This window comes from Fistularia commersonii, chromosome 6 (assembly GCF_037954325.1).
Source record: "Fistularia commersonii isolate RoL2024-O1a breed Wild chromosome 6, RoL_Fcom_v1.0, whole genome shotgun sequence".
In the NCBI taxonomy this organism is placed as follows: domain Eukaryota; kingdom Metazoa; phylum Chordata; class Actinopteri; order Syngnathiformes; family Fistulariidae; genus Fistularia; species Fistularia commersonii.
Genome location: NC_141289.1, coordinates 13469010 through 13493982, shown reverse-complemented (window position 1 = coordinate 13493982; position 24973 = coordinate 13469010). Strand labels below are relative to the sequence as shown.

At 39.7% G+C, this 24973-nt stretch overlaps 1 protein-coding gene across 3 annotated transcripts in view; it reads right to left on the bottom strand.

The window, feature by feature from the left end:
* fam184aa (family with sequence similarity 184 member Aa) overlaps positions 1–24973 on the bottom strand; it is a 59595-nt gene that overhangs the window by 32826 nt on the left and 1796 nt on the right. For 2 of the 3 annotated variants that reach the window (XM_086148263.1, XM_086148262.1), the window contains exons 2-10: positions 15088–15165; positions 13282–13416; positions 12880–12978; positions 11083–11289; positions 10432–10605; positions 9435–9596; positions 8887–9022; positions 6592–6773; positions 5365–5550 (exon numbers count right to left, since the gene is read on the bottom strand). In XM_086148263.1, the coding sequence (XP_086004389.1) occupies positions 5365–5550; positions 6592–6773; positions 8887–9022; positions 9435–9596; positions 10432–10605; positions 11083–11289; positions 12880–12978; positions 13282–13416; positions 15088–15165 (1359 nt within the window). The remainder of the gene's footprint in view (positions 1–5364; positions 5551–6591; positions 6774–8886; positions 9023–9434; positions 9597–10431; positions 10606–11082; positions 11290–12879; positions 12979–13281; positions 13417–15087; positions 15166–24973) is intronic. The other variant, XM_086148265.1, reaches the window with a different exon arrangement.

The window sequence follows — 24973 nt, the reverse complement described above, 5'->3', positions numbered from 1 at the left end:
TATATATGTATAGAAGGCATTGTTAGAATAGTTAGAATAACGATATACAAGTACCCACCAATGACTTCTATTACTTTTCATTGCCTCTTAGCACAACCTATAAGTAGTATAAACCCTGTATAATATGTTTGTATTAATTCTCTTAGAAATGAAGGACCATAGTACTTCTGTACCACGGTACCATCTGTCCTGCAGGAGGGTGTTCAAGAGGTGGAGGTAAATCCTATAAATATAGAGTTATGGCTATTTTTGGGTAAGTGTATTGCAAGAGTGTGAAAGGACACATCAGTCATCATCTACACTTAAAAGGCCATCTCTATAAACCTTCAGTTAATGCCATCCAGTCTTGTCTGGTTTATATAAATCTTTTTTTCTGTAGAATTCTCTTTGATGCCCATCTTCTCCACTGTCACTGTATGATACACACAATTTTAGACATATTTTACTGGACAAGTTATGAGACGGTAATTTTGGCTGCATTATGTCAGATGCAGATCTATTTACTGAAGGCCATATACATATACATATAATTCCATTTCACAAATGCAGACTACATAAACATTTTCACTGTATAAACTGCTTTTGTCCTTCTCTATCTTGTATGAAACATCCAAAGGTTCTGTGTTGGGAATTCTTTCACTCTCTCGCTTCATTCCTGTGTGACATGTTAAAAATACAAAGCAGCCTTTATATTATCTCATCCACACGGGAGCCGTATGAATATGCTTTCTTAACCCAATTACCGGTACCTTTTATCATCCTGCTTCCAATTCCAAGGATTAAACTTCCTTTTTATTCACCCATGGAAATTAAAGTGCTTAAATCCCGATCAACCAATTCTAAGTACTGAAACATTGACTTTAAAATCCTCATAAAATTTAATTAGAGATTAAATATAAAACTGTTCAAAATCAGAGTGAAATTTCAATGTCGCTTCTTTCACAGAATTTCAGATTTTTTTCTGCACTGTTGAAGAAAAGAGGGAGAAAACTAAGGAGTTCAGAGGAGGTGATGTTAACTTTCCACTGCACGCATTTAAACAATCCATTTCGCGGACCATGACTGATTAGAATTATATCTGCTCTACTGTCTGATCAATACTGTAATTTTCAAGCCTAGATTGAGATTTGGATGAAAAACACTTTCCAAGATATGATATTGATATTTGAGCTGCATTCAAGTGTAGTTGGAGGTTTTTTTCAGCACATGGTATTGTTGCATAACCAAACAGTTACATCAGTTCAATGAAAGATGAGACTTAGAATTAAACTAGAAAAAAGGTGAGAGTAATTATCAAACTCAATCTTTTAATTTAACATCAGACCTTGGAACTGGACAATATCAAATGTGGCAGTAAACATTTCGTTGGATGTTAACAGCATCTGTTGTTAGCACTGTAATTCAAATGGCCAGTATTAGATTCAGGAGATAACATACAGGACTATCTCAGAAAATTAGAATATTGTGATGTTGTTCTTTATCTTCTGTAATGCAATTACAAAAACAAAATTGTCTTACATTCTGGATTCATTCCAAATCAACTGAAATATTGCAAGCCTTTTATTATTTTAATATTGCTGATTATGGCTTACATCTAGAGAAAACTCAAAAATCCTATCTGAAAACATTAGAATATCATGACAAAGTATTTTTTTATTTTTTAATTGCATTACAGAATTTAAAGAACTTTATCACAATATTCTAATTTTCTGAGACAGTCCTGTATACCCGATGCAATACTAACACCAACACTAATGTAGATGATATTGATAGATCTGTGACAAGCTGTTAATGGTCATTAAAAACACTTGACCGATTTACTGCTCGGGCAGTAACATTGTCACTTACGATTGACTTCAACTGAAGTAACTCAAACAGCGAGTGAAATGATGCGCCTCTACAGAGGAGCGATGACTGGCAGGCGGCGGCAGCGCGGGGTGGGTGGGTGGGGTGGGGAGATTATGAATTAAGAGAGCAGAGGCGAATTTGTAGAGTCATTTGACCACCTCAGCAAAGAAACGTGTTCCCATCTGGATGACAGATGGGAAAAATAAAAGGAAAATCCACCAAATCTACCAAAATGACCAGTTCACTCTCCTCCCTGCATCACCATCGTCCAGCCCCGCTTTGTCTCAATACCACTTAATTAATCTGAAGATGAAGGGGCGCAGCATGGCTCTGGTGCATACATTTTCTTTCTTCATCAACCCCTGGACACCCCCCGCCATCATTTCTCCCCATCACTCTCTTCAAGAGAATCCATCAACACACCCACATCGCTCTCACTCTGCTCGGGGGCAGGATTTACCACAGATGAAAATCAACCAATTAGCTGCTGCCTTCAAACAGCATTAGAAGTATGAGCTCATGAGAGAGGTAAAAAAAAAAAATGTTATGAAAGGAGAACTTTGAGAAAAGCCACAGATGGGACATAATTTTTTTATTTATAATTTGAAAACATATAGCACATAATTACTCAAGCAGCTCAAAATATATCGCTGTGTCTTAATGCCCATAAGGCAATTTCTTCTGAGTGCAGGTGCAGCCATGTAAGCATGTATAAATGCAGTGCACTGTGATGTAACAGCGTATCAGATGATCTACCGAGCTTCTGTGTCAGCCAAAGTAATCCAAAATATTATGGCTGTTCTTTCATCATGCGTGATCCACTCTCTATCATTAAAATAAAAATGGTCACTGTCATTTTCTCACTGGCCTTTTGACAAGTGAACAAGCAGCTGCATATGTGCACATTAGGCTGCTCTCCCGACTCACTCGGCCACTTTCAACAATCTCTTCTTCCACATTTTGTCTTGCAGAAGGATAAACATGATAATAGACTAAGACTGCCAGAATTCAGTTAAGCATCCCCCGCAACCATTTGATGCTTTTAAAGTCACCCTACCGGGGCTGCTAAGTGAATCGCGGTAAATTAATTTGACCTGTGTAATCTGTTCGTTTGTGTCGCTCTGTTTTTTCGACGAGGACATTTGTATTCGCTTCACGCAGTCCCTTTGAACTCAAGAGAGTGAAGGAGAGGGGATGAGGGTTGGGGGAAAAAAGGAAGAGAGGTGGATGAAAGAAAAAGAGCAGATGACAGGAGGGGAATATAAGGAGAGCGTGCTGTTGTTTTCATGTCTTCGTCTAAAAGCTGACCTAATTAAAAGTGTGCAGTCAGTTGAGGAAGCTGTTCATTTCTTAGAGATGCATTTTTATGTGACTGGGGCCATTTTCTTTGCAGAAAGAGTTAATTGGTGACGTTTCTGTTTAACTATGATACAAAAACCTGAGAGCAACCCTCTGCCAATCCAGAGCTGTGCATGTCATCATTAATGAAAAATGTGAAAAGTGGTGTGTGCCCTTATTCCCATTACCTCGTGTAATCACTGTGAAAGGGGATAATATTATCACTTTCAATAAGAAGTAAACCAATACCCAAAATGAATATCTTTAGCTTTTCTTTTGTTTTTTATAAAATTGTGAGCTAATCTTACAATGAATCATAAACCGCATGTCTGTTGCTGTGACGTGCACGCTCTGAAGGGGGAAGCTGGGACACAAACATCACAGTAAAGGTGTTTGAGGTTTTGTGACAGCTGGTGTGATTCTCCGTGTCGTATAAAGCAGCAATTTAATGTGAGATGCGATCATTCGACCAAGTTCGCGGTTTCATTTGGAGGCGATCTTTTTTTTCTGCAGCCCTGCTTCCTTTGTCAGTGCAGCCTGGCCAAACAGGCCTCTTGATGCCTTGGCATTGTCAAAATGATACACTACCAATGTCTTGGGATTATCTTGACCTTGTCTTGACAGTGTCCTCCACTTAATTCAAATACCAGCAATGCATACAGAAAGAGGGATGAATTATTCATACGGTCAAAATAATCTCGCTAATTTTATCCACCGCAACAGTTACAGATGACATCAGCGCTTACTCTTACATAGCTATGAAAGCTCGGTCCCATACATGACAGGGAAGAGTCATATAGTCACACAGAACCAATGTGACGTCATACAGGCGACAGTTAATAGACAGTTAAATGATCCGAACAGGACGACAGGCGCGGCACCATTACAACCGGAGTTAACAGCCATGGGTCTCCTTCAGCAACAAATAGAAGTTATTATCGTTCTCTCGGTTTTGATCTTATTGTGTTTACTATTCCCGGTTATTTATTCATGCTACAAGAAAATGACACAGCGTGAGTATGCGCTATTTGAGGAGTGACGGTTTTGCTATCGTTTAAATTGCGGCGATGGGAACGAAGCAACAAGTGAAGGTGATTCCAACTCCCAGACAACATCCATCATGCATTTTAATTTGGGATTCACGACAAAAATGTTTATGTAACGGGCTGTTACTGACTTCTTGATGAGTTCTCATCAAGATCCTAAGGTAAATTCTGCTTTTCATCCTATTAGTAGGAAATGCATATGTTTACCCTAAGTATATGTATTTTTACATAACGATGGGTTAAAAGACAGGTTTTAGTGGGATTTATTTATGTTAACATATTGTCTCCGATCAATACTTATCGTAAAAAAAGATATGTGCAACTCAAAGCATAGTAAGCGGATATTATTATTTAGCAACCTTTTTACATAGTACTACTTTTTGGCTATAAGCCACAAATATTGATTTTGTGAGGTAATGATTTTATGTGCAATTAAAGCCATTGGTCTGATCAACCCTTTTCATGAGCAGTTATATCTCAACATCACTTCAGTTATTTATCAACATCAAAATTGAGAAGTGAATTTGACCTTGAGGCCACTAACCTCATAATTGCGCATTGGAAATGAGATTGTGATCGACTGCTCAGACTTAAGTTTTGGCTAATGTCACATTTTTCCCAGACTAGGCTCATTTTTCACAAAAAACAAAAAACAAAACAATTCCTGAGCCATGCACAAAAAGCACAACAGTGGCCAGATGCTGTGATAAGTCGAGCGTGTCTCCTCTGCGGTCAAAGAGTTGTGATGCCATAAATCTTGATTTCCCATTTATAGTATATTCATATCTATATGTATATTAAGATATACTGAATAGCAATACTTAAACAATGACAATAATCTAATTTAACATTCTGAGGCTTGCAGTTCAGACCAGTACCTAATTATGTTTAGTTACTACAGTAACTGCTAGAAACACCAAGTACCACAGTACCGCAGTTTATTTATTGTTTATATTATTTGTTTTGTGCAAAAGCATTGATAAACATCCCTCAATTATTCATGTTATTAAATGCCAGATTTTTATTTCGCTGGATTTTACGTTTGAATTCATTTTAGAGGAATCATATTCAGTTGTTTCATTTCTTCTTTCAGAGTCCGACTCATGAAACAGGCAGAAAGCGTGGAGCTCACCATCATGAGGAGTTTCTTCTCTTCCTCCTTCTCTTGCTGGGCTTCCTCTCTCATGGCCTGGTGCTTCTCTTCCATTTCCTCCAGTGCCCGGACCTGCGCCTCCTTGAAGCGATGCGTCTCCTCCTCGTAGTGCGACCTCAACCTCGAGAGCTCCTTCTCGTACCCCTGATGCTCCTCCCGCAGTGACTGAGGAGAAGACAAGCTGTTAGCTCGATCAATGGCACCCTGTCAGGCCTCGATATGTTTAATGAATTCATTATTTCCCTCATTCATCCATTATCTATACCGCTTATCCTGCACTCTGAGCTGCAGTAAGGCTGGACCTGGGGCGTGATCTAGGTTTCACACTGGACTACCTCTAGCCCGGTGCTTCCCAACCACTGTGCCGCGGCACATTAGTGTGCCGTGAGAGATCATCAGGTGTGCCGTGGAAAAATGCCCACTTTCACTTGATTGGTCCGAAAATTATTTATCCAACGCAAATAATGTGTCTTCCTATGTCTTATTTGGGCAGCGTGCTCATTCGATGGCAACGGGTAGTGAATTAACCTGTGCATCTGTGTATCAGAGTGATTAGTGACGCTTTGCTTGATACATTTTTAAAATAAAAAGTACTTGTATCTGCGTAAACAAACAGGCAGCATTGTTGAAAACTACCAAGACGAGTGAGAAAGCAGTGAAAGCTCGCTACAAAGTTGCTGAACTCATCTCTAAATCCAAACAGCCACACACCGTAGCAAAATATGAATACTACCTGCCGGCAAAATCATTGTAGAAGAAATGCTCGGCTCTGGTGTTGATAAAGAAGTAACCAGTTCTCTCAAATAATACCATTTTCAGACATATTGATGACATGTCTTCAGACATTGAAAAAAAGTGTTCCGGAAAAGTTGCACATCATTGGGAAATTTGCATTACAACTTGACGAATCTACAGATATTAGATATATTAGATTTCACACTAAGTAAATTTAGACCACGGTTTCATTCTAATTTGATAAAAAAAATGTTTTTGACATATTTATTTCTAATGTAAAATATGTGCCGTGGCTCAAAAAAGGTTGGGAAACACTGCTCTCGCCAATCAAAGGGTCACATGTAGAGACGCACAACCATTCACTCTCTCATCCACATGCCTGGGCGATTTCGAGCCATCAGTCAAAGGACTGCATGGGAAAGTCATGCAGGTCGGGATTGAACCTGGAACCTTCCCGAACAGTTTGATTACCTGTTCCAGTTTGAGCACTTGCTGTTTGTGCTGCTCGCTGGCTGCCTGGTTCTGGTTGAGCAGAGCCTCCCTCTCCTCCTCCAGCCGGCCGATCTTCTCCTTCAGCCGACTTTGCTCTTGGTCCAGGTTCCTTATGGTGGCTTCGTGGGACATCTGGGTGGCCTGCAGAGAACCAATCTGACCTAGAAGAGTTAAATACATCTCAGAGCAAGCTTGCATATTAAGTTGTGTTGGATTTCAAATTATAATCAACGAGGACCTTCACCTTGGGCGCACTGTTGAAACAGTTGTTTTTCTGGTGAGGCAATGGTTTCATGTAACTTCGCCGGAGGTCTGAATTTGATTCTACTCTTTGCAGGATTTTGAAAAATGAGAGGTGCAGGGGCGGGAAATTGGCAGTGTGTGTGTGGGGGGATACAATTTGTCATCCCAAAGCCAGTGAAAAATAACAGCAACAGAATCCCAAACCTACAGCTTATTTATTACTCCGACAGAAAAGGATAGGCCTCGGAGCATCAACAGCAGAGGAAAGTTATACATCGACATGATCCCAGAACTACGGTGATGAGATCGCCGTATTCGTTTGCTTGAAAGATCAACATCTGAGATGAATGGTGGAAAAACAGAAACTCTGCTTTTTGCTTTTCCACTGAAGGGGTTTTTAGACTATTCTTGCCATTGATTAGTGTGTATGTTCTTTTCCATCCATCCATTTATGCATCCATCCATCTTCTACCGCTTATCCTGCACTCAGGGTCGCGGGGGATGCTGGAGCCTATCCCAGCAGTCATCAGGTGAAAGACGGGGTACACCCAGAACTGGTCACCAGTCAATGGCAGGGCAACATACAAAGACATACAACATTCATTCACTCATTCGGGGCAATTTTCCCAATTTTATTTTCCAATTAACCTGCTCTATGTTTTTGGACTGTGGGAGGAAACATGTAGAGAACATGCAAACTCCACATGGAAAGGTACCCTTGTCGGAATGGAACCAGGGTCCTTTGTGCTGTGCGGCTGAAGCGCTAACCACTGCGCCACCATCCCGCCCCATGTTCTTTTCCTTTGTTTTTGTTTTTGTTAAATTACTGCTTTATTTTTGAATCTCAATAATTCTGATTATCATAATTATTAACTATTTCACTGATTCACGAGTTTTGGTACCGCCCTCTCTGAATTTGGCTGCTGTATTTACTGATAAGTAATTTTGTACATATGCTTTACTTCCGTGAAACTTATTGCCATGTTACACGAGTTAAAATTGAGTTAATGCATACACCTACTTTGATGCTTACTAACATCCATTTCTTGTTTTTTTTCTTCACAATGTCTCCCAGTCCCAGCCCTTTTGTGAATTATCTGAAGCGAAATAACTTAAAAAAAAAAAAAAAAATCCGTTGCACCTGCTTCTCAGTGACCCACCGTACTCTCTTGAAGAGGTAAATCTCTTCATGCGTGTCATTCTGAGCTGAATTAATTTCCAGCGATTAATGTACCAGGAACACACAAAACTCAAGTCTGACCGGCGTTCAACAAATGACGTTTCTCGATTAGAATCAGTTTGAAAATTATTTTTTTGCGAGCACCGTCCACAGTGGCAGCGCTATGGAGAACAAGTCTGATTATTTGAGACTCCAGTTTGGGTTCAGATTTGTCCCCAAGGACTGGATCACTGGCAAGCAGCTTCAAGTAATATTCAAAATAAAGCCTTTTGGAAAGACCAAAGAGATGATCAAGCACTGAATAAAAAGTTCCAGCTTGTGAGATTGTTCACCGTAATGGCAAGCACATTTGGCCGTTGTATATTCTGGAGGTTCCCAACGGAGAATCATTGGTTCAATGACGACAGAGAAAACTTTAAATGCAGATTGTGTGTATTGGATGACCTCAATGAATCTCAGTCAATGCAAACTAAGATCCAAGCTGACTGAAGTGAGTCGTTATGAAAAATACTGCAAAAATAAGTCGGCAACATCAAGGACAGGACTTTTAAAAAACCTGAAGTAATAAATGGTGGTATAAGAAATCATTCACGCTGCTAATTTTAATCTGTTTTTTTGAGGCTGGGGCCAATCCCAACTGACATCGGGCCAGAAGCAAAGGCACGAGGGCCTAACGCCAGTATGGGTAGTAGCATATGTTAACTGGTGTGCGGTATTTACATATGCTACTACCAAATTGAACAATAGGTCAATTGAGTACATTTAAGAGGCTAGAGGTTGATCATTTTCCCTCTCAAGTGTTTATAAATCCAACAAAATAGCAGGAGACAAGAGTTAGCGACTCGTCTTACTGGCTTTGTGCAGGATTTCAGTTGCCTGCTGCTGGACTCGTTCTCGGCTGCCCTCCAGTTCATATTCTGTGTCCTTCAGCTGCATCACCCAAATCTCTCCATCCTGAATGGCCTCTTCCAGCTGCTTGTGTAGGTTCTGCCGCATGCGAAAAAAAAAAAAAAAAACAGCATTACACAACATCAATATCCAAAATGTAAAATCCTCCCATGCAGCGTCTCAACACAAACCTTCCTATCAATGCCACAGATTTGCCTGCAGCACCAACAGTGCACACTACATTACATTGCCTCCACCCTTTGAGATTCCTGGAAACATTTTTCGCCCTGGGGATTTCACTTTCATCTTTGTTTTTTTTTTTTTTTTCAGCCAATTTGCAAAAGTTGGAAAGACTCAATATTGTTATTTCAAAAGAAAAACAAGAAATTGTACTTTTTTCAAGCAGTTTTGAGCAAATCTGTATTGGTGACAGTCGGTCAATTATATGTTAAGTGTTCTGTATTTAGTTCTCTAAGAGAGATTACATTCCCAAATTCATTCACATACACACCTTGATTGTTCCCTCTGCGTTGACCAATGACGTCTGTAGTCTGTTGGTCTTGTCCCGATTCTCGCGGGCCTCCTCCTGGGCTTTTTGAAGCTCGCTCCTCAGTTTGGAGAGCGAGCGTTGCAATGCCGATTCTTGAGCCTGGAACTCCTTACGAAGCTCGACCTAAAAAAAGAAAAGGGAGTGACTAATGTGATTCCCGTCTGTTAACGGACTCTACTTGATGGCTGTGGCCACTGATACCAGAAATTTAAGGTTTATACACCCTCAGACCACAATGAAGTGTTCAATAACCAAACAACACTTCCTGTGTTTCCGGTCACTGACCTGCCAATACCAAGCGGTGACATATGAATGCATGCAGACATTTGTCTTGTAGGCCTCGTGTGATTGGTGCTTCCCAAATTCAGTCATTTTAGCTGTTAGGCCTTATATATGCACACCAGCAGGTATATGCTTTTTAAACTCCTATCAATCGAATCATTTAAATGCATGTAAAACAAAATGTGAGGTATCCCATGTCTATATGATGTCAGCGAGTCCTGACAAATCTTGATACGACACTGTTCTTGCTCAATAGGCCAGCAGTGGTAAATGTTTAGCTTTGTAATTTTTTTTCTTTCTAGAAAACTACAACGATATATGTCATAGTCTATGTTTGTCATATTTCTTTGTGTTAATAAGAACCATTCTGTCAGTCCTTCCCCTTCGCTGTAAACCTATTTCTGCATTATGTATTAAGATCAATACTGACATTGCTCCTGCTGGCTTTTACCGCTGCTCTCGGATACAGGTGGATAACTCAGCACAGAAATCATGATGGAGGAAATTTAAAAAATAAAAAAGGGTGACATCAATGGAGGGGCCGATGACTTACCTACCGCTGGTCACTCAGTCAGTGAGGAAGTCATGCATGGGACTGATAGCGTCCAGTAAAGGGAGGCTTAAGAAAATTGAATTCGAAAAGGGTGTCTGAAGTGGTTTGTTTTGGGGGTTTTACCTCAGTCCTTTTCCAGGCCAGCAGGTTCTCAGTGGTGAGCTGATGTGTTCTGGTCATGGCCTCCAATTCCCTCTCGTAATACTCCTGAGCTTTGGCCAGCTTCGCCTCGTACTCTTCCACCAGGCGGACTTTATCCTTTGTCAGCTCCTCTACCCTCTCCATCAGAGCCTCCACCTACATACGGAGCCAGGAGGAGAGACGGCAGATCTTTGTTTCTGTCCTTTGATTCAGAGCCACACTGTCTGGAAGATGCCAGCGTTAGATTCAGAACTTTTGGAATCAACATATGCACAGATTTCCCCATTTATTTCTTTTTTTTTTTTAGTTTTTAATGTTTTTTGTTAAATCTGTTATTTTGGAAATAGTTGAAAGAAGAGAAAAATATGAGAATAAATGAAGGGGATGACATGCAGCAAAGGTCTAACATCAGGTTATGGCCATGGCAAGTTTATATCATACTCACAAGCCAACTACAACTTCAACAAGAGCCAGTTTTTTTTCATTTTCATGCCAAAAAGTTAACACCAATAAGCCACCATAACAACAACTAGCCAGTGAGATAACGTGTGGTATGAACTCCCGTCCAAAGCCAAAAAAGTATGCCGCGCCTCCCAGAAGACTATCTTCCTTTCTCTGTCAATCTTGGCCCACCTCTTGTCTATGGAGCTCAGCCAATTTCTCCTGGTCTTCAGTGGTGGTGGCACTCTGGTTCTGTTGGTTGTTGAGGAGTTCCTCCACCTCCTGGCGGTGGGTGGACCTCAGCTCCTCCAGTGCTCGCCGTTTATCCGCCTCAAATTGGGCCTGAGCCTGGCTGAACGCCCGGAGCTTCTCCTCAAAATCCCGACGCATCTCCTCCACCTAGTGAAACCACGGGAAATATTCTATTCTGTTGGAATCGTTCATGTGTGATTGCCAAACCGGTCTCCGTCCGTGCCAAGCCGAACACTCGGAGCATCTATTCAAAAAGTGCAGCATAATTAATTCTATTATATTTTCAGTATACTCGGTTAAAATTTTCTCTCTGTGCCAGTTTGGCCAATGCAAATGCTCTTAGCTTCTCAAAAACCACCACTTGTTGAAATGTCAACGGCACAAAACCTCAACACATCAAAGGATCGGACGGACATGAGGTTTCAAAGAATATAAAAAAAATGCAATATGGGATGTGACGTCATGTGATGCCTGCTGGCAGAGAAAAGCCTCCCTTTGATCAGGCTGTAACTTGACAGTCTGCGGGCAGTGGCAAAGAGGAAGACAAGGGGGGGGCCTTGGCTGACAGACCAATCCCGATAAAAATGAACTGATGATGAACTGAGCTGATTCAGCCGCCAGCTCATCACATCTCCATAGACTTCAAGTGCTACATTATGCCCGCTGCCATCAGACTCTACAAAGGCAGGTGTGTATGATACAGTGTAAAATGAAGTGATACATGATGTGACATGATATTGTGGATTCATGTTGATTTTAATTATATCCTTTTTTTTTTTTCCTAATTTGTTTTTAATTTAAGGTGCGCCTCCAACACTTGATGGATTGCCCTCACAGTGAATACCAGCCCGAAGTGATCAAATCACTTCCTGTACTGGCCGTATAACTGTACCCCCAACAGTTCAGTGATTTTATTTCCCCTCCAAATGTGTGTGAACCTGTCATCATTCAATGCAAAGAAGGAATACAGAGATTAGAGAGAGCAAACACTGGTCAGTATTGTTCCCGGGGCCGGAAGGCTCACGCATCCATGGACAAAGCTATTTGAGTGCGTGACCAAGTGGGTGGTCCTGACCGATTCAAATATAATTCTGACTGTTAAAGTCAGAATTACGAACATAAGTGTCGAGCAGAGAAAGTCAGGAGGATAAATGTTTCACTTAAACGTGCTTTACCACGCAGTTCTTAATTAGAGCCAGTATCGCAGTTGTCAAGACCAGGATTCAAACTTCATCTCCTTGAGATTAAGAGATGAGATTATTTCACACCTTGAGCTGGACCTATTGAGCTGTAGCTCTTTATGACAGCGACGAAAAGTCCTACTCCAATGCAACCTTGAAGATTTGAGCTTGGACTCGGGGAGCAGGAGCTCGAATCACGGTCTCCTTTCGTAACTTGGGACTGGCAACTGAAAACTCAACTTGGATTCATATCTAGAAATTCGAATGCCACGACCAATAGAGTCGCCGTCGCTGTGATGGAGCATGTCTGGTATCGAAGCTACGCGGATTAGCCGCTGCTAAATGCGATCTGTTCGTCTTAATATTAGTAAGGCAACAGAAATTTTGAGTAAGAAACCATCGAGCAGGCGGAAAAACAAGTAGAATGCCAATTATCACTGTTATGCAGGTGTTGTTCGTGACGTAGCAGCACAATTGCACACAGTCCTCCTGTAAAAGGAAATATTTAATCATTTGCTGTGTGAATTTTTACAGGTATGTGTGTGTGAAGTCATACCTCTCTGCTCATGGAAACCACTCTCTGTGTGTGCTGGGCTTCGGTGCAGAGCTGGGAATCTTCCATCCTCTGTCTGTACATCTCAAACTCTGCTAAAGCCTGGGAAAATCAAAGCATTACAAACCAAATTACAAAATTTTACATCATGCCGCTGCTGCGACACTCACGTGCACGCGTGTGTGAGTGTGTGCACACTGAGACAACATCCTGGTATCACTACTGGTGTCCCGTTTGGCTATCATACACCATGTTAATATATATCCCGATACTACGAATATCAAAGGACTTGACACGAAAAAAAAAATTAAACTAAATCCACATTGAAGAGGCTTTACTCAAGAACAAGCCAGAGTGACATTAAACACAAAAATGTCCTGGTATTTCCCAGCAGCGGTGAGTGACCTGTCTCTTCATGTGTTCGTGGAGTTCAACAGATTCCTCCAGACTGGCCAGCCGCCGCCTCAGGTCAGCCTCGTCCGCCATTTTACTTTTGTACTGCATGATCTTGTCTCTGGTTTCTGTCACAATGTGTTGTACCTGAACAGACAGATAGTAAAAATACTGCAGCGATACTATTTAAATCATAGTTCAATCTTATAAATTGCAGTATAAAGTACAGTCCATGCATGTTTGGCTGCATCTCAAAAAGTCTGGGTTTAACGTTGAAATAATTTTGCTCTTGCGGTGTGGGTGAAAACATTTCAGAAAAAATTGAAATTAGGAAACAAATGAAATAATGAAAAATGTGGAAGCCAGCAAATTATCCCTGTCAAAGCTCAAGGGGCTCCATTTTGAAAATGTAACACTTGAGAGCAGCACTATCTGATGTGCGGTAAGTTTCACACAGATTTTGCCTTCACACAAACGATACCTGCAGCTAAGACTTGATAGTTCCCAATTTAGTGTCAGACCTCTCCAGCTGTGAAATCAAACAAGAAATGTGCAGAATATTTTGGTGGCGAAAATGCAGAACACAGGACCCGACAACTCTGTGGGTGTGTTTTTGGCTAGTAACAGTTATGACTAAACATACAGAATCCTTTTATCAGCCTCGAAAGCTTCGCCCTCACTGCAATGCCTTCTCATGAAAAAAAAAAAAAGTATTTCTGAATGTAAGGAAAAGGTCAAATAATGCGCTGTGAGCTAAATTACCTGGCGGCGGTTGATAAAGAAAAGGAAAAAAAGAACTGTTCGCAACTTTAGACTCATCGAATCATATATGGCTCCGGTAAAAATGAATGAAAACTGTGATCCGTCACAATCATGCATGATTTCAGGGCACCGGAGAAAAAACAAACTCCATTCTGTCTCACCAAGTCTAGCATTGCATTTGAACCAGGAACCATCTGCTTCAATCCAGCCCTATAGTGTGCATCCTTAGTTAATGTTTTATAATCTCGCCTATCCGAGGCGTCCCGCGGTTGAAAATAGCCTCGGTAACAAGCAGAAATCACTGGCCGGCCAGTCAGTATTTGTGTCAGAGAACACAGATGTTCTCACAAAAACAGACTCAGCAATATGCTTTGAGATCAAATCACTGGGCTTCATCTATTATACACAATCTGAAAAGTCTGCAAAGCTGATTTCAGACTTTTGTTAGTGTGAAGGTATGGCAGGAACTATTGTATGTCACGGTCTGATTGTGGAAAACAACTTGCAACATAGATCAGGTGTTTGCTTTCTCATCAGATTCAGGTCTGATATTTCTTGATTTTATGTGCTTTTATCCACCAGCTGTCCAATTAAAGGCCGGTTCAGGCGAAGGTCTGGCATAATTTGTTTCCGTGTAACCTTAATCCCACTTGGCAAATACTGGAAAGTCCGGAATCAGTTCTGGGTATTATATTTTCATATCTCGTTGGGTTAATGTACAAACATTACTGTCAGCTGAGTCTTATGCATGACAACAAATTAGTATATATATTTTTTTTTATTTGTACCTATTGAGAGACACATTACTGGTTCTAGGAACCCTCAAACTGGTGTCCGTGGATCTGTAGTAACGTATGATGTATGAAAACAGAAAAGGTACAGCACAACTTTAAAAGCTTTGACAGGGAAATTGCTGTGTGGCGATGTATATCTGACAGGCCCTGTCCCAGAAATACTCCCTCATTCCCCTCAAATATCTTGGCTGTAATTAACGAAAGCGCTCTGACAAGTCAATTGCATTAGATGATGATGAGTGACAAAGTGTGTCCGTATTACCTCGTCCTCGTGGGCGTCTTTCAGTGACTCGATTTCTTCTTCGTGCTCGTCGTTCTTGGTGTTGAGAGCGTAAATTACCTGTAGAGGAGAGAGGAATTAAAAATGTCAGAAATGCAGATGGAAAAAAAGCACTTTTTATTAACTCGTTCTGTTATCAGATTAATACTTTGACAGTGAGCTTGGTTCTGCACTCAGAAAAGCTGATATTGAAGGGATGTTGAAAAGCTGATTGAATTTAGTCTTCTTCAATAGAATTTAAAAAGAGTTTTGTAGGTACCCTAAAATAAATCCTCCTCCCCTTTTCTGGCCTTTTTATGGATAGCTAGGTGTGTTCATAAGGCATTACATACAACAGGATGCATTCAATAACATTGTGACAAATTAGTTCATATGAGCATTATTAACAAGAAAAGAATGTGGCATTTCCATGAAAAGCCTAATGGGACTTCTGCCGGTCACCAGAATGCTTCCCTTTGTCGCACTACCGCGCATTGGTTCTTGCTTCTATACTTCCTTGCACTTTCTGACTTCTCACATCTCTGAACAACAAATTACCCTGAAATTTCAAATGGTTCCAGGATAGCCCGTTGTGCCAGCCCACACATACAAGCCTAAGTGAATAACATCTTGTCAGTCATGCTTCCTCTCTTCCAGAAATATAAGCAGGTTTTATAAGTGCTGGAGGACAATTATATGCAGCTTCTATAAATGTGGGAGCTTCCAAAAAAAAAAAAAAAACCTGAAGCTTCAGCAAATGGAGCCCGATATCCAGTCATGGTCAGGAAAATTACAGGCCTGCTAGAACTGGCAAATCCACATTTTGCTCCACTCATAGGTAAAATGAAAAGTTTACATGCAAGTATGTGCAATGGATGTATTTTATCCTTCATAAAGAGTTATTTCACAGTCACACTCTTTTCTATGTTGAAGGCTCCACTGAGCTCAACTCTGAAGCGTCCTATCCGGCACATCCAGAATGTGACACATCTGTAGCCCAACTCAGCAGTTAGTTTTGTTAAGAGCTTCTTTTCTTTGTAGATTGTCAATTGAAATATTCGCTAGTTTTAAAATAGGTCATCAATGTTTACAAACTTTGGAGGGAAGCTGCAAGGCCAGACTCTTTGGGCTGCAGATAATGACTTGTTTTTAAATTCAAGCATTTTACCGATTTTTCCATCCATCAAATAAATGGATAAATAAATAATTGTTCCCCAAAATCACGAGTGGGGTTCATTGTTAACCAAGGCATTGACCAATCCGATTTGAGATTTGGTTTGATTCGCATATTTGGTTTGGCACAAGTTTTACGCCAGATGCCCTTCCTGACGCAACCCCCTGCATTTATCCGGGCTTGGTACTGGCTCAGAGAGACACTGGCCCGTGTGCCCCCCTGAGGCTACACTGGATGTATGCGCTACTGTATTTAATAAAGTAATTGCAAACAAAATAAAAGGCTTTTTTGCATGGACAATTTCTGACTGACATTGTGATATGGTATCTTTTATCACAAACAATATGCTTCTTCAAATTGTTTTTTATTTTTTATTTGATTTTCTGAAGTGCTAAATTGCAAGCCATCTTCTTCACTGTGACAAATCAACTGCGATATATAATAATGACAGCAGATTTGTTTGCCAGTGCTTCAATATTGTAAGCTAGAAGTAAGTGTCATGGCGTATTGTAGTGGCTATAGTTCTCTTGCATGAAAACACTAGACTCCATACAAGGAAAACAAGATTTTAATATGTGGAGGGAACCTAAAGTTCATAATTAATCAGCATGGACAAATGGCGCCTTGCTTTCATGTTACCTGGATGTTATCACAGCGACATGTTAGTCAAATCGCCAATATACGTGGACATAAAAAGGTTAGCGTCAACGGCCTGTCTTCGGCTTGCCATGCCCACGATTCCCAGCAGAGAGTCAGCAATGGCAGTGTTGCTTCCATTATACATGATTATTGTAATGCCAATGATACGCCTGCTGCTCCCATCCTTTGCTTTCATATTTTTTCTTGGGCTGATTTTGTTCATCACTTTCATCTGTGTCTTCACTGTGTCTTTATTTCCAGGAATAAAGCTCTCTCGCTGTAATAACTGGGTCTCCGGTCCAAGACAATGTTGGATAATAAATAATGTAAGAATGGATCGCTTGTGAAAGAAATTCTTCAAAAGCAACCAGCAATAAAAAAGATGCTACTTATCTGTTATCAGATTTCTATTCATTCATCACATTGTAGAGCGATGACTGAATTCTGGTGAGGATTTTATTGGCCAATAAACTCTGCTTTATTGTTCTTGTTTCTCTTATTTATGTATCCATTTGTTGGGTATTTCCCAATTTTGAATGGGTTCATGAGAATTGACAATATCATGAATGTAAAAAAAACATTGACTATTAATGGCTGTTAATCCACTGGTAGTGACCATCATCAGATATTATAGAATACAAATTAGACAAAGTGATAATATCAATTCAAGGCAATACAATATCTTAGACCACTGACTTTGTCAATGCCAATCTGCTGTTTCAGATACTGGCATTTGAGTCTAATTATTTACAAATATTAAAACATTTCTGCTTCATGTTTTATATGTACAATATTTGATCAAGTGACAAACACTTGGTCAAGATTATTGGGTCAAATATGGATATTCAGTTTAATGTAGGTTCTGGACACAGTCTCAGCAAATGTAGTATCCTGATGACTGGTAATGAAAAGTTGCTGACATTCTCCAGACATCAAAATGTAATATTCAGAAAACATTTTTTCGATTCATTTATTTATTTTTGTTCTCTATAACATGTGTTTCAATGTTGGGCGGTTCGTCATGATATCAATCCTGTCATTGTGAGATAAAATTCATGTATTTGTTCTGGAAATTCACATTTTTTTGTTAAATGTGAATTATAGCTTGCCGTAAGTCTAACTGGATCTTTCACTTGTACGATAAGAACCTCTGACCACTACATTGGTCCTCTCAGTAGAAAACATTGACATTGACAAATGTAAGTTAGCTGAACATTCCTTTATGTCCTTTTCTACTGAGTAAGTCATCGCAACTTTTGCTTTCCATGCAGTTTTCAAACATGTTCCGCTGAGTATGTTGCAAGTGAAGCAAGCGGCGATTGCACACTGTGTTTATGTCCATTCAAGGACATGTCGGGTTGAAAATGTAAAAAAAAAAAGGAACCACGCACACACAAAAAAAAAAACAGTTACAATAAACTTTTCAGGCCTTGAGCTCAAGGCAAAGCAATTACCTAGGAAACACAACAGCCCGCAGCTATTATGACTGTTGGTAGTCATTCACTACCAGAAAACATGCAACAAGACAATGAACCTCTGCTACGCTTCATATTTATCCACCACTTCACCTGGGGGTAAAAGCACAGATGTTGCCAAATGAAAAGCTTAAAATGAATACAAGAGCTGTTATGTCCTGACCAAAAAGCTCAGTCCATAAATCGTCATCACTGATATCTTAAAATACAATATACTTAATATTTCCTCCAGTCCCTCAAAAAAAAAAGTTGTTTTGTGAAAAAAAAATGTTTAGCATCACCTGTGTTGATATTAGGTACTCTGTTCAGCTGCTCAATTTTCATTTAAACAAGTTTATATACATATGTATGCTATAATCGTACACTTGTAAAGTCATTTTGATATGTGGGCACTTATACATTTGACCCAGACACTCATGTCAAGGTCTTTCTTTTGCAATATTAATATCAGCGTCACAGAGTGACTCACAGAGTCACATATCAGTCAGGCCACTCTGTCATGAAATGAATTACTGTGTGTAATATAATATACAGTATTTCTCATGTACTTTCTCACCTGCCTGCAGTTCATAGGTGAATTTTTACTGGATACGGATCCTGCTGAATGTGATTGGCTGCGGCAAAAAAGAACTACGCGCTTTTAGATTGTAAATAAATAATCAAATAAGTAGGACAGGTGACTTCTCTCTGACATTGAAAACATTTAATATGGTTTGTCTGGTTATTTCTAAATGAACAACAATATCAAGCAGAACAGACTCTGTGGTACATGCGGCATCAGGGCATCTTAATGGACTTCAGTTATTCTTATTTATAATGCCATTCCCACGGGATCACCATTTGCAAGAGGACAGTTTTATATGAGGCGGAAAGTACTGTATATTCCAGTGTGTCTCAAACAATGCAAAATCCCAACAAAATGCATCATTAGAGTTAAACAAGCTTTTCTCATCCATGTAGAGAAATGATCAATGTCTGCTCTATCAAAGTGCACCGTCATTAGAAAGGTGGACAAGTGACTAGTCAATAACAGTTTGCCGCTCCCCCGAAGGGCAATTATCAGCATGAACCCCTTTATTTTCAGGAAGTCAAGTAGAAGGCTGAAAAAAAGAAAATGAAAGAATACAGAAATAAATGAGGGACGGTGATTATACTGACATTGGGGACACCCAGGAGGGCAAATAAGACAAAAAACCAAGAACAATACTGGATTATTAAAGGCAAGAACAATCTCCGTATTGGGGTATAAAAAGTCAGTTACTAATTTATTTGTTTATTTATACATTGCTAAAATCAGTACTGTCAGCAGATGCATTGACACTAATATGCAAAATGTTCAAAATGGTGTTGGCTGACCACTGGTCTAAAAATAATGAAAAAATACATTTCGTTATTGTCACATTCAGGCTAATTTTAACAAATGATGAATGTCAATGGTCTGTAATGTTCAACTGCTACTTGAAGTCATTGTGAGTCTGAGATTGAAAGTGCAAAGAAATTTAGATTTATCATGAGATGCATGTCAATCTATTGTCTTGACACCAACAATGAATCAGTAGAATAGTTTCCGTCTTGGGTTTTTTGTCTTGTTTTATTCAGTCCGTTCTGCTCAACGTCCTGGCTGTTCGCTCGTATCACCTGCCTCTTGTAAATTCATCAGTCAGCCGCGCTCTGCTCCTCCCATCAGCTGTTTGCCTCTCTTGTAAAATTTAATACGTTCAGAAGGTAATTTAGTTCAGCCTGAAGTTTCTGTCTTTATCGGATCCTCAGACTTATTTTCATTTTATTATTTTTTTGCTTTTCATCATTATTCTATTTTGTACTCCCACATTCTGCTTGTGTTTGGTGAATAAATCATGATCCGCTATCCTCGAGCTCCTGCCTGCTGCTCATTTGTGCATTTTGGTTTCCCTCCTGCCTCTGACTTGAACATGGTTTTCTATTTCAAAACATACACATAAATGTATGGAAAAACTGAAAAAAAAAGTTAATTTGGGAAAACTTAAGTTAAAAACCAAGTTAATTTAGAAACACAAATGGTAACACCAGCCTCTGACAGTGTACTGTGACAGGATTGGTAATAGTGGTTGTTTTGGGCTTCATTTGTTGGATTTATTTTACTTATCTTACTGACCTTTTTTTTTTTACTCCCTTGAGAATTGAGGCAAAGCTATGGTAGAAAGTTCTGGCTCTGCAGCAGTAGGGGCCTGTTTACCATGTACGACATCGGTGGCGTTAAGCTCAACAGCACTTTTGATGAAATACCGCCATTCGGAGCTACGAGGTCTGGCGAGACAGTGGCTTCTTCATACGAGGATCAAGAGCGTGTCGCCACCTGAGCAATTATAAAGGAAATAGCTGGTCGGTGGGCTGCTGGTGGCCTTTGTTCAAACGGTTTAATCATTGCCTTCAACAACGGTGATGATGCAAAGAATGACTGATGCTCTCCTCTCATCATTTTCAGAGGATTACCATCATCTTCACTAATTAAAGGATTAACTTAAGTCTTATTCTGAGAGATGCTGTAGTCTTAACGGGATCCCTTGACATCTGTGCTTTAACTCGGTTTTCCGCTAGAAGACACACCATAAAGTGATAGCAAATACAGTCCGCGAACCAAATATGCATTGAGTTCGTCTTCTCAGTTTACCATTCCCGCTTAGAATCTGCTCATTCTTTAGCTATTGTGCTGCTACAGTGCTACAAGGACACTCAGCTACCACAAGCACACAATTTTTCAGCCCTCGTTTACGCATTCAGCAGGCAAGAACAAGGGCATGCTGCATCGCTTCTGACATAGAAAATACAAATAGGGAATGTATTAGATTAGAAAAGAGCAGAATCAGATTAAATTCCTCCAATCTCGTCCTCTATTGTTTGCATTAAATGAGATAATCCATCCGTCCCTTCATGTGAACAAAGCTGCGTGCAGTCAGGAAACCTCAGCATGTACTTGACGGATGGATTCGTGAAATGTCAAGTGTTGTCCCAAATTAATGTCCTCATATCACCGAAGATCCTAAAGTCTAAGAGGTTTCTTTGTCACCGGAGAGTCGCTGCTGACTGACTGCTGTTTGACAGTCACTCATCGTGACAGATGACTTGAACCGGGCCCACAATCAGGTCAGTCGCTCTCTTTAGTTATTTGACAAACACGGAAAGACGCTTTGTATAAACATCTGGTGACGGCATAATGATCAGTCACATGACCACACAAACAAAACATCATCAAATATAATGTGGTGTATCATTTAGGTCAGATTAAGAGTGATTCTGCAGGAGTTCATGCTGCAATTTTCTCAGCCGTGCATGTGAAGACAGTGAGCAGATTTTCTTTCCCTTTTGGGTGCAATTATTTTAACTAATAACGCAGTTATAGTATCATTTGCAATATCAGTGCAACTTAAAATTCTTAACCGAAAGACATGGTTATCATGTCTGTAGGGGTCTATGGCTGAGCAATATGGTCTATGAGTGACTTTTCTTTTCCTTTATTTCATTAATTTGTCTATGATTGCCAAACACCAATATAGGACTGTCTCAGAAAATTAAAACATTGTGATAAAGTTCTTTATCTTCTGTGATGCAATTAAAAAAACAAAAATTACTTTTTAATGATATTCTAATATTTTGAGATAGGATTCTTGAGTTTTCTTAAGATATAAGCCATAATCAGCAATATTAAAATAATAAAAGGCTTGCAATAATTCAGTTGATTTGTAATGAATCCAGAATGTATGACATTTTTGTTTTTGTAATTGCATTACAGAAGATAAAGAACTTTATCACAATATTCTAATTTTCTGAGACAGTCCTGTGCATAAAATATTACCACTATGGCTACTAGCATGAATAAATAAGTCATGACTTCAGTCAAAATAATCAGGATGCCATTTAGATTTTAAATGCTGTCACCAGTTCTGAAAGGTACCGGTACAAAACCTTTTTATCAATAAACCAAACAAAGAGTTCCCCATTAACTTAACAACACCTGATGTCTGTGCGTTTTCTCAGTGCACTTTTTTTTTTTTGAAATAGATGCTGATATTACCCTGTTCAATTACTTTTTTGGTCTGTATGATGATTATAACAAAGGAAAGCTACTTCATACATCAGTTCAGCTGAAACCCAGCACATATTGGATCACTTTCCATGTGAAGACTGAACCGAAGTCTCCGATTGGAATGATTTAAATCAGAATGACAAAAAAACGATGTCTGCAAAACCCTCTTGCAGAGCTTGTCTTAAAGGATAATGATCCCCAGCCTGGAGCTTTCAAAGCTAGTAAGTCTGAAGTGTAATCTCCATCACTCAAGAAGAGGGAACGTAAATACCACTACCCAAACTGAGCCTGTGTATGAGAAACTGCAACTTTTCTTTCCACAACACCGACTACTTGCCATATGAAGCCATGCAGGGATGATAGAAACCCCATCAAGAGAGCTTTTGACCTCTGAAAATGAACGGCTCATTAAACTGACTGCGGCGTTTCACCACAGCCCGCAGAGCCGTAGATGCCGCTCTTTCAGCCCATCGGCCAGTTCTGGCCTCTGAGATATAACGCAAAATCAAAGTTTTTAAGGTCTTCAAAAGCAAAGCCTTTAACAAACCGCTGTGTCTACCTGGCAGGAGTTAAACAAATGAGAAGTTGATTGCAGCCATTCCAGGCTCTCGTTGAACGGCTGAGCTGAGGAATTGTTCCCCGTGTGCCTGGAGAGGGAGCTCAGAAGTGGACCGCTCCAAGTGCTATGCAGTGTGTGGCACTATTTTATACTTGTCTTCTGATGGAATGCTAGAGACTGGAAAACCCTGGATGCCCCAAGTCTTTCCAGCCAATAACACTTAACACCAGTGGTAACTGTTGCAACAAGACTATTTCAGAGATGTTCTTAAGATGAATGCATCAAAAACAAAAAAGAAAGGTTATAGGCCTGTGTAACAAGAGAAAGCAACACTGCTTTGTATAGACCAGGCATTTCCAAAGTCCGGCCCACGGGCCAAATGCGGCCCATGCTCAAATTTATACCGGCCCGCGGCCTGTGTCATAAAATCAATAATAAAAACGTATTCAGTCTGACAGTCCGTTCTTCTTTTTCATATATTTGCTCTGAGTCTAAAATTGAAATAATGAAAAACACTGCATTTCTCCTTTTTGATAAGGAGTAATACAAGGATTCATACACCCCTCAATGTTTTGTACTTCTGAATAATATTACCGTAAGTGTTATTTTCTTGTTCACATGTTTTGAATTTAGAAGTTCACAATGAGTATTTAATTGTGATTAATATGCAATGTTTCAAATGAACCAAGATATGTTTAATTTTTCTGATTTTTTTTTTTTTTTCAAACTGACTTTTTCCTCATTTTATGTGGTATTCAAATATAAAAGTCACAGTGATTATGATAAAAACTTTACTTTTTTGTTCTGGGTTAAGACATGAAAAGTATGCCATTTGCAATAAAAAAGTCATGAAATAGTTCATTTGCATTTAATGTTAAAGGTTCAAAGAATGTCAGGCTGAATGGTCGGCTTCACCAGATATGGCCCTCCCTGCAAAAAGTTTGGACATCCCTGGTATAGACAATAAGAGGGCCAACACGATGCATTACAAAAGTTGCTAACACAATTCCTACTTCAGAGTTAAGATGAATCAAATGCATGAAAGCATTTCATTTCGAAAACATTTACAATCCCCTAAAAATTAGACAAAAAAAAAAACAAAAGACAAACATGCAAGCACCGCTGCAGCCACATCGGAGTCCCTTGTTTAAAAAGAAAAATGTTTCCACGTCGCAGATCTAACACACTGAGCAGGAGTGGAAACTAAGAAGGGGGAAAGTGGCCTGCAGGACCACACACACACACACACACACACACACACACACACACACACACACACACACACACACACACACACACACACACGGGTTGTTTTAAAAATCAAAGACTTCTGGAAACACCACATGACGAACTGGGTTTCCGCTTTAAGCTGCCCAAATGCAGCAGATAGTGCAGGGAAAATGTCCAATAATTCATAGGGTGACCTGAAAAATCAATTTAAAAGATTTCTACTGGAGATTTCATCAAGCTCAACTCAACCGGCACAGCAGATATATCGTCCCACTCGACCAATGTTAGAAATATTGACGATTTCTATCAGCCCCGACACGAAGTTGACAGTCTGGTAGAAGTCTATGCATTTTGTGTTATTTTTTTTGGACCACTTTAAAAGTAAAACAAAATATTCTTCATTGCAAATAAAGCAATTTCCATGATCCTACTTTCATTCGGCTCAAATAACTGTATCATACTCTGATGCAAATTTCTCTCATATCAGCAGATGTAAAGCCTCTGCTACCTGTGAACATCACTTTTTCCATCAACAAAGTTGTTCTCCAGCAAATTTCATGAGTAGTTGAATTCCACTGTTGCATAAAGCTGAACACGACATTCACAAGATTTAAACAAGCACTCACATCACTTATCTAACCTATTAAATGCTATTAATCTCATGAGAATTTGTGATAATTGCCAGGTTCAATGTTTTTAACCTACTTCCTGCCTTTTCCTGAATGAAGGGCAATATTTAATTTATTTGA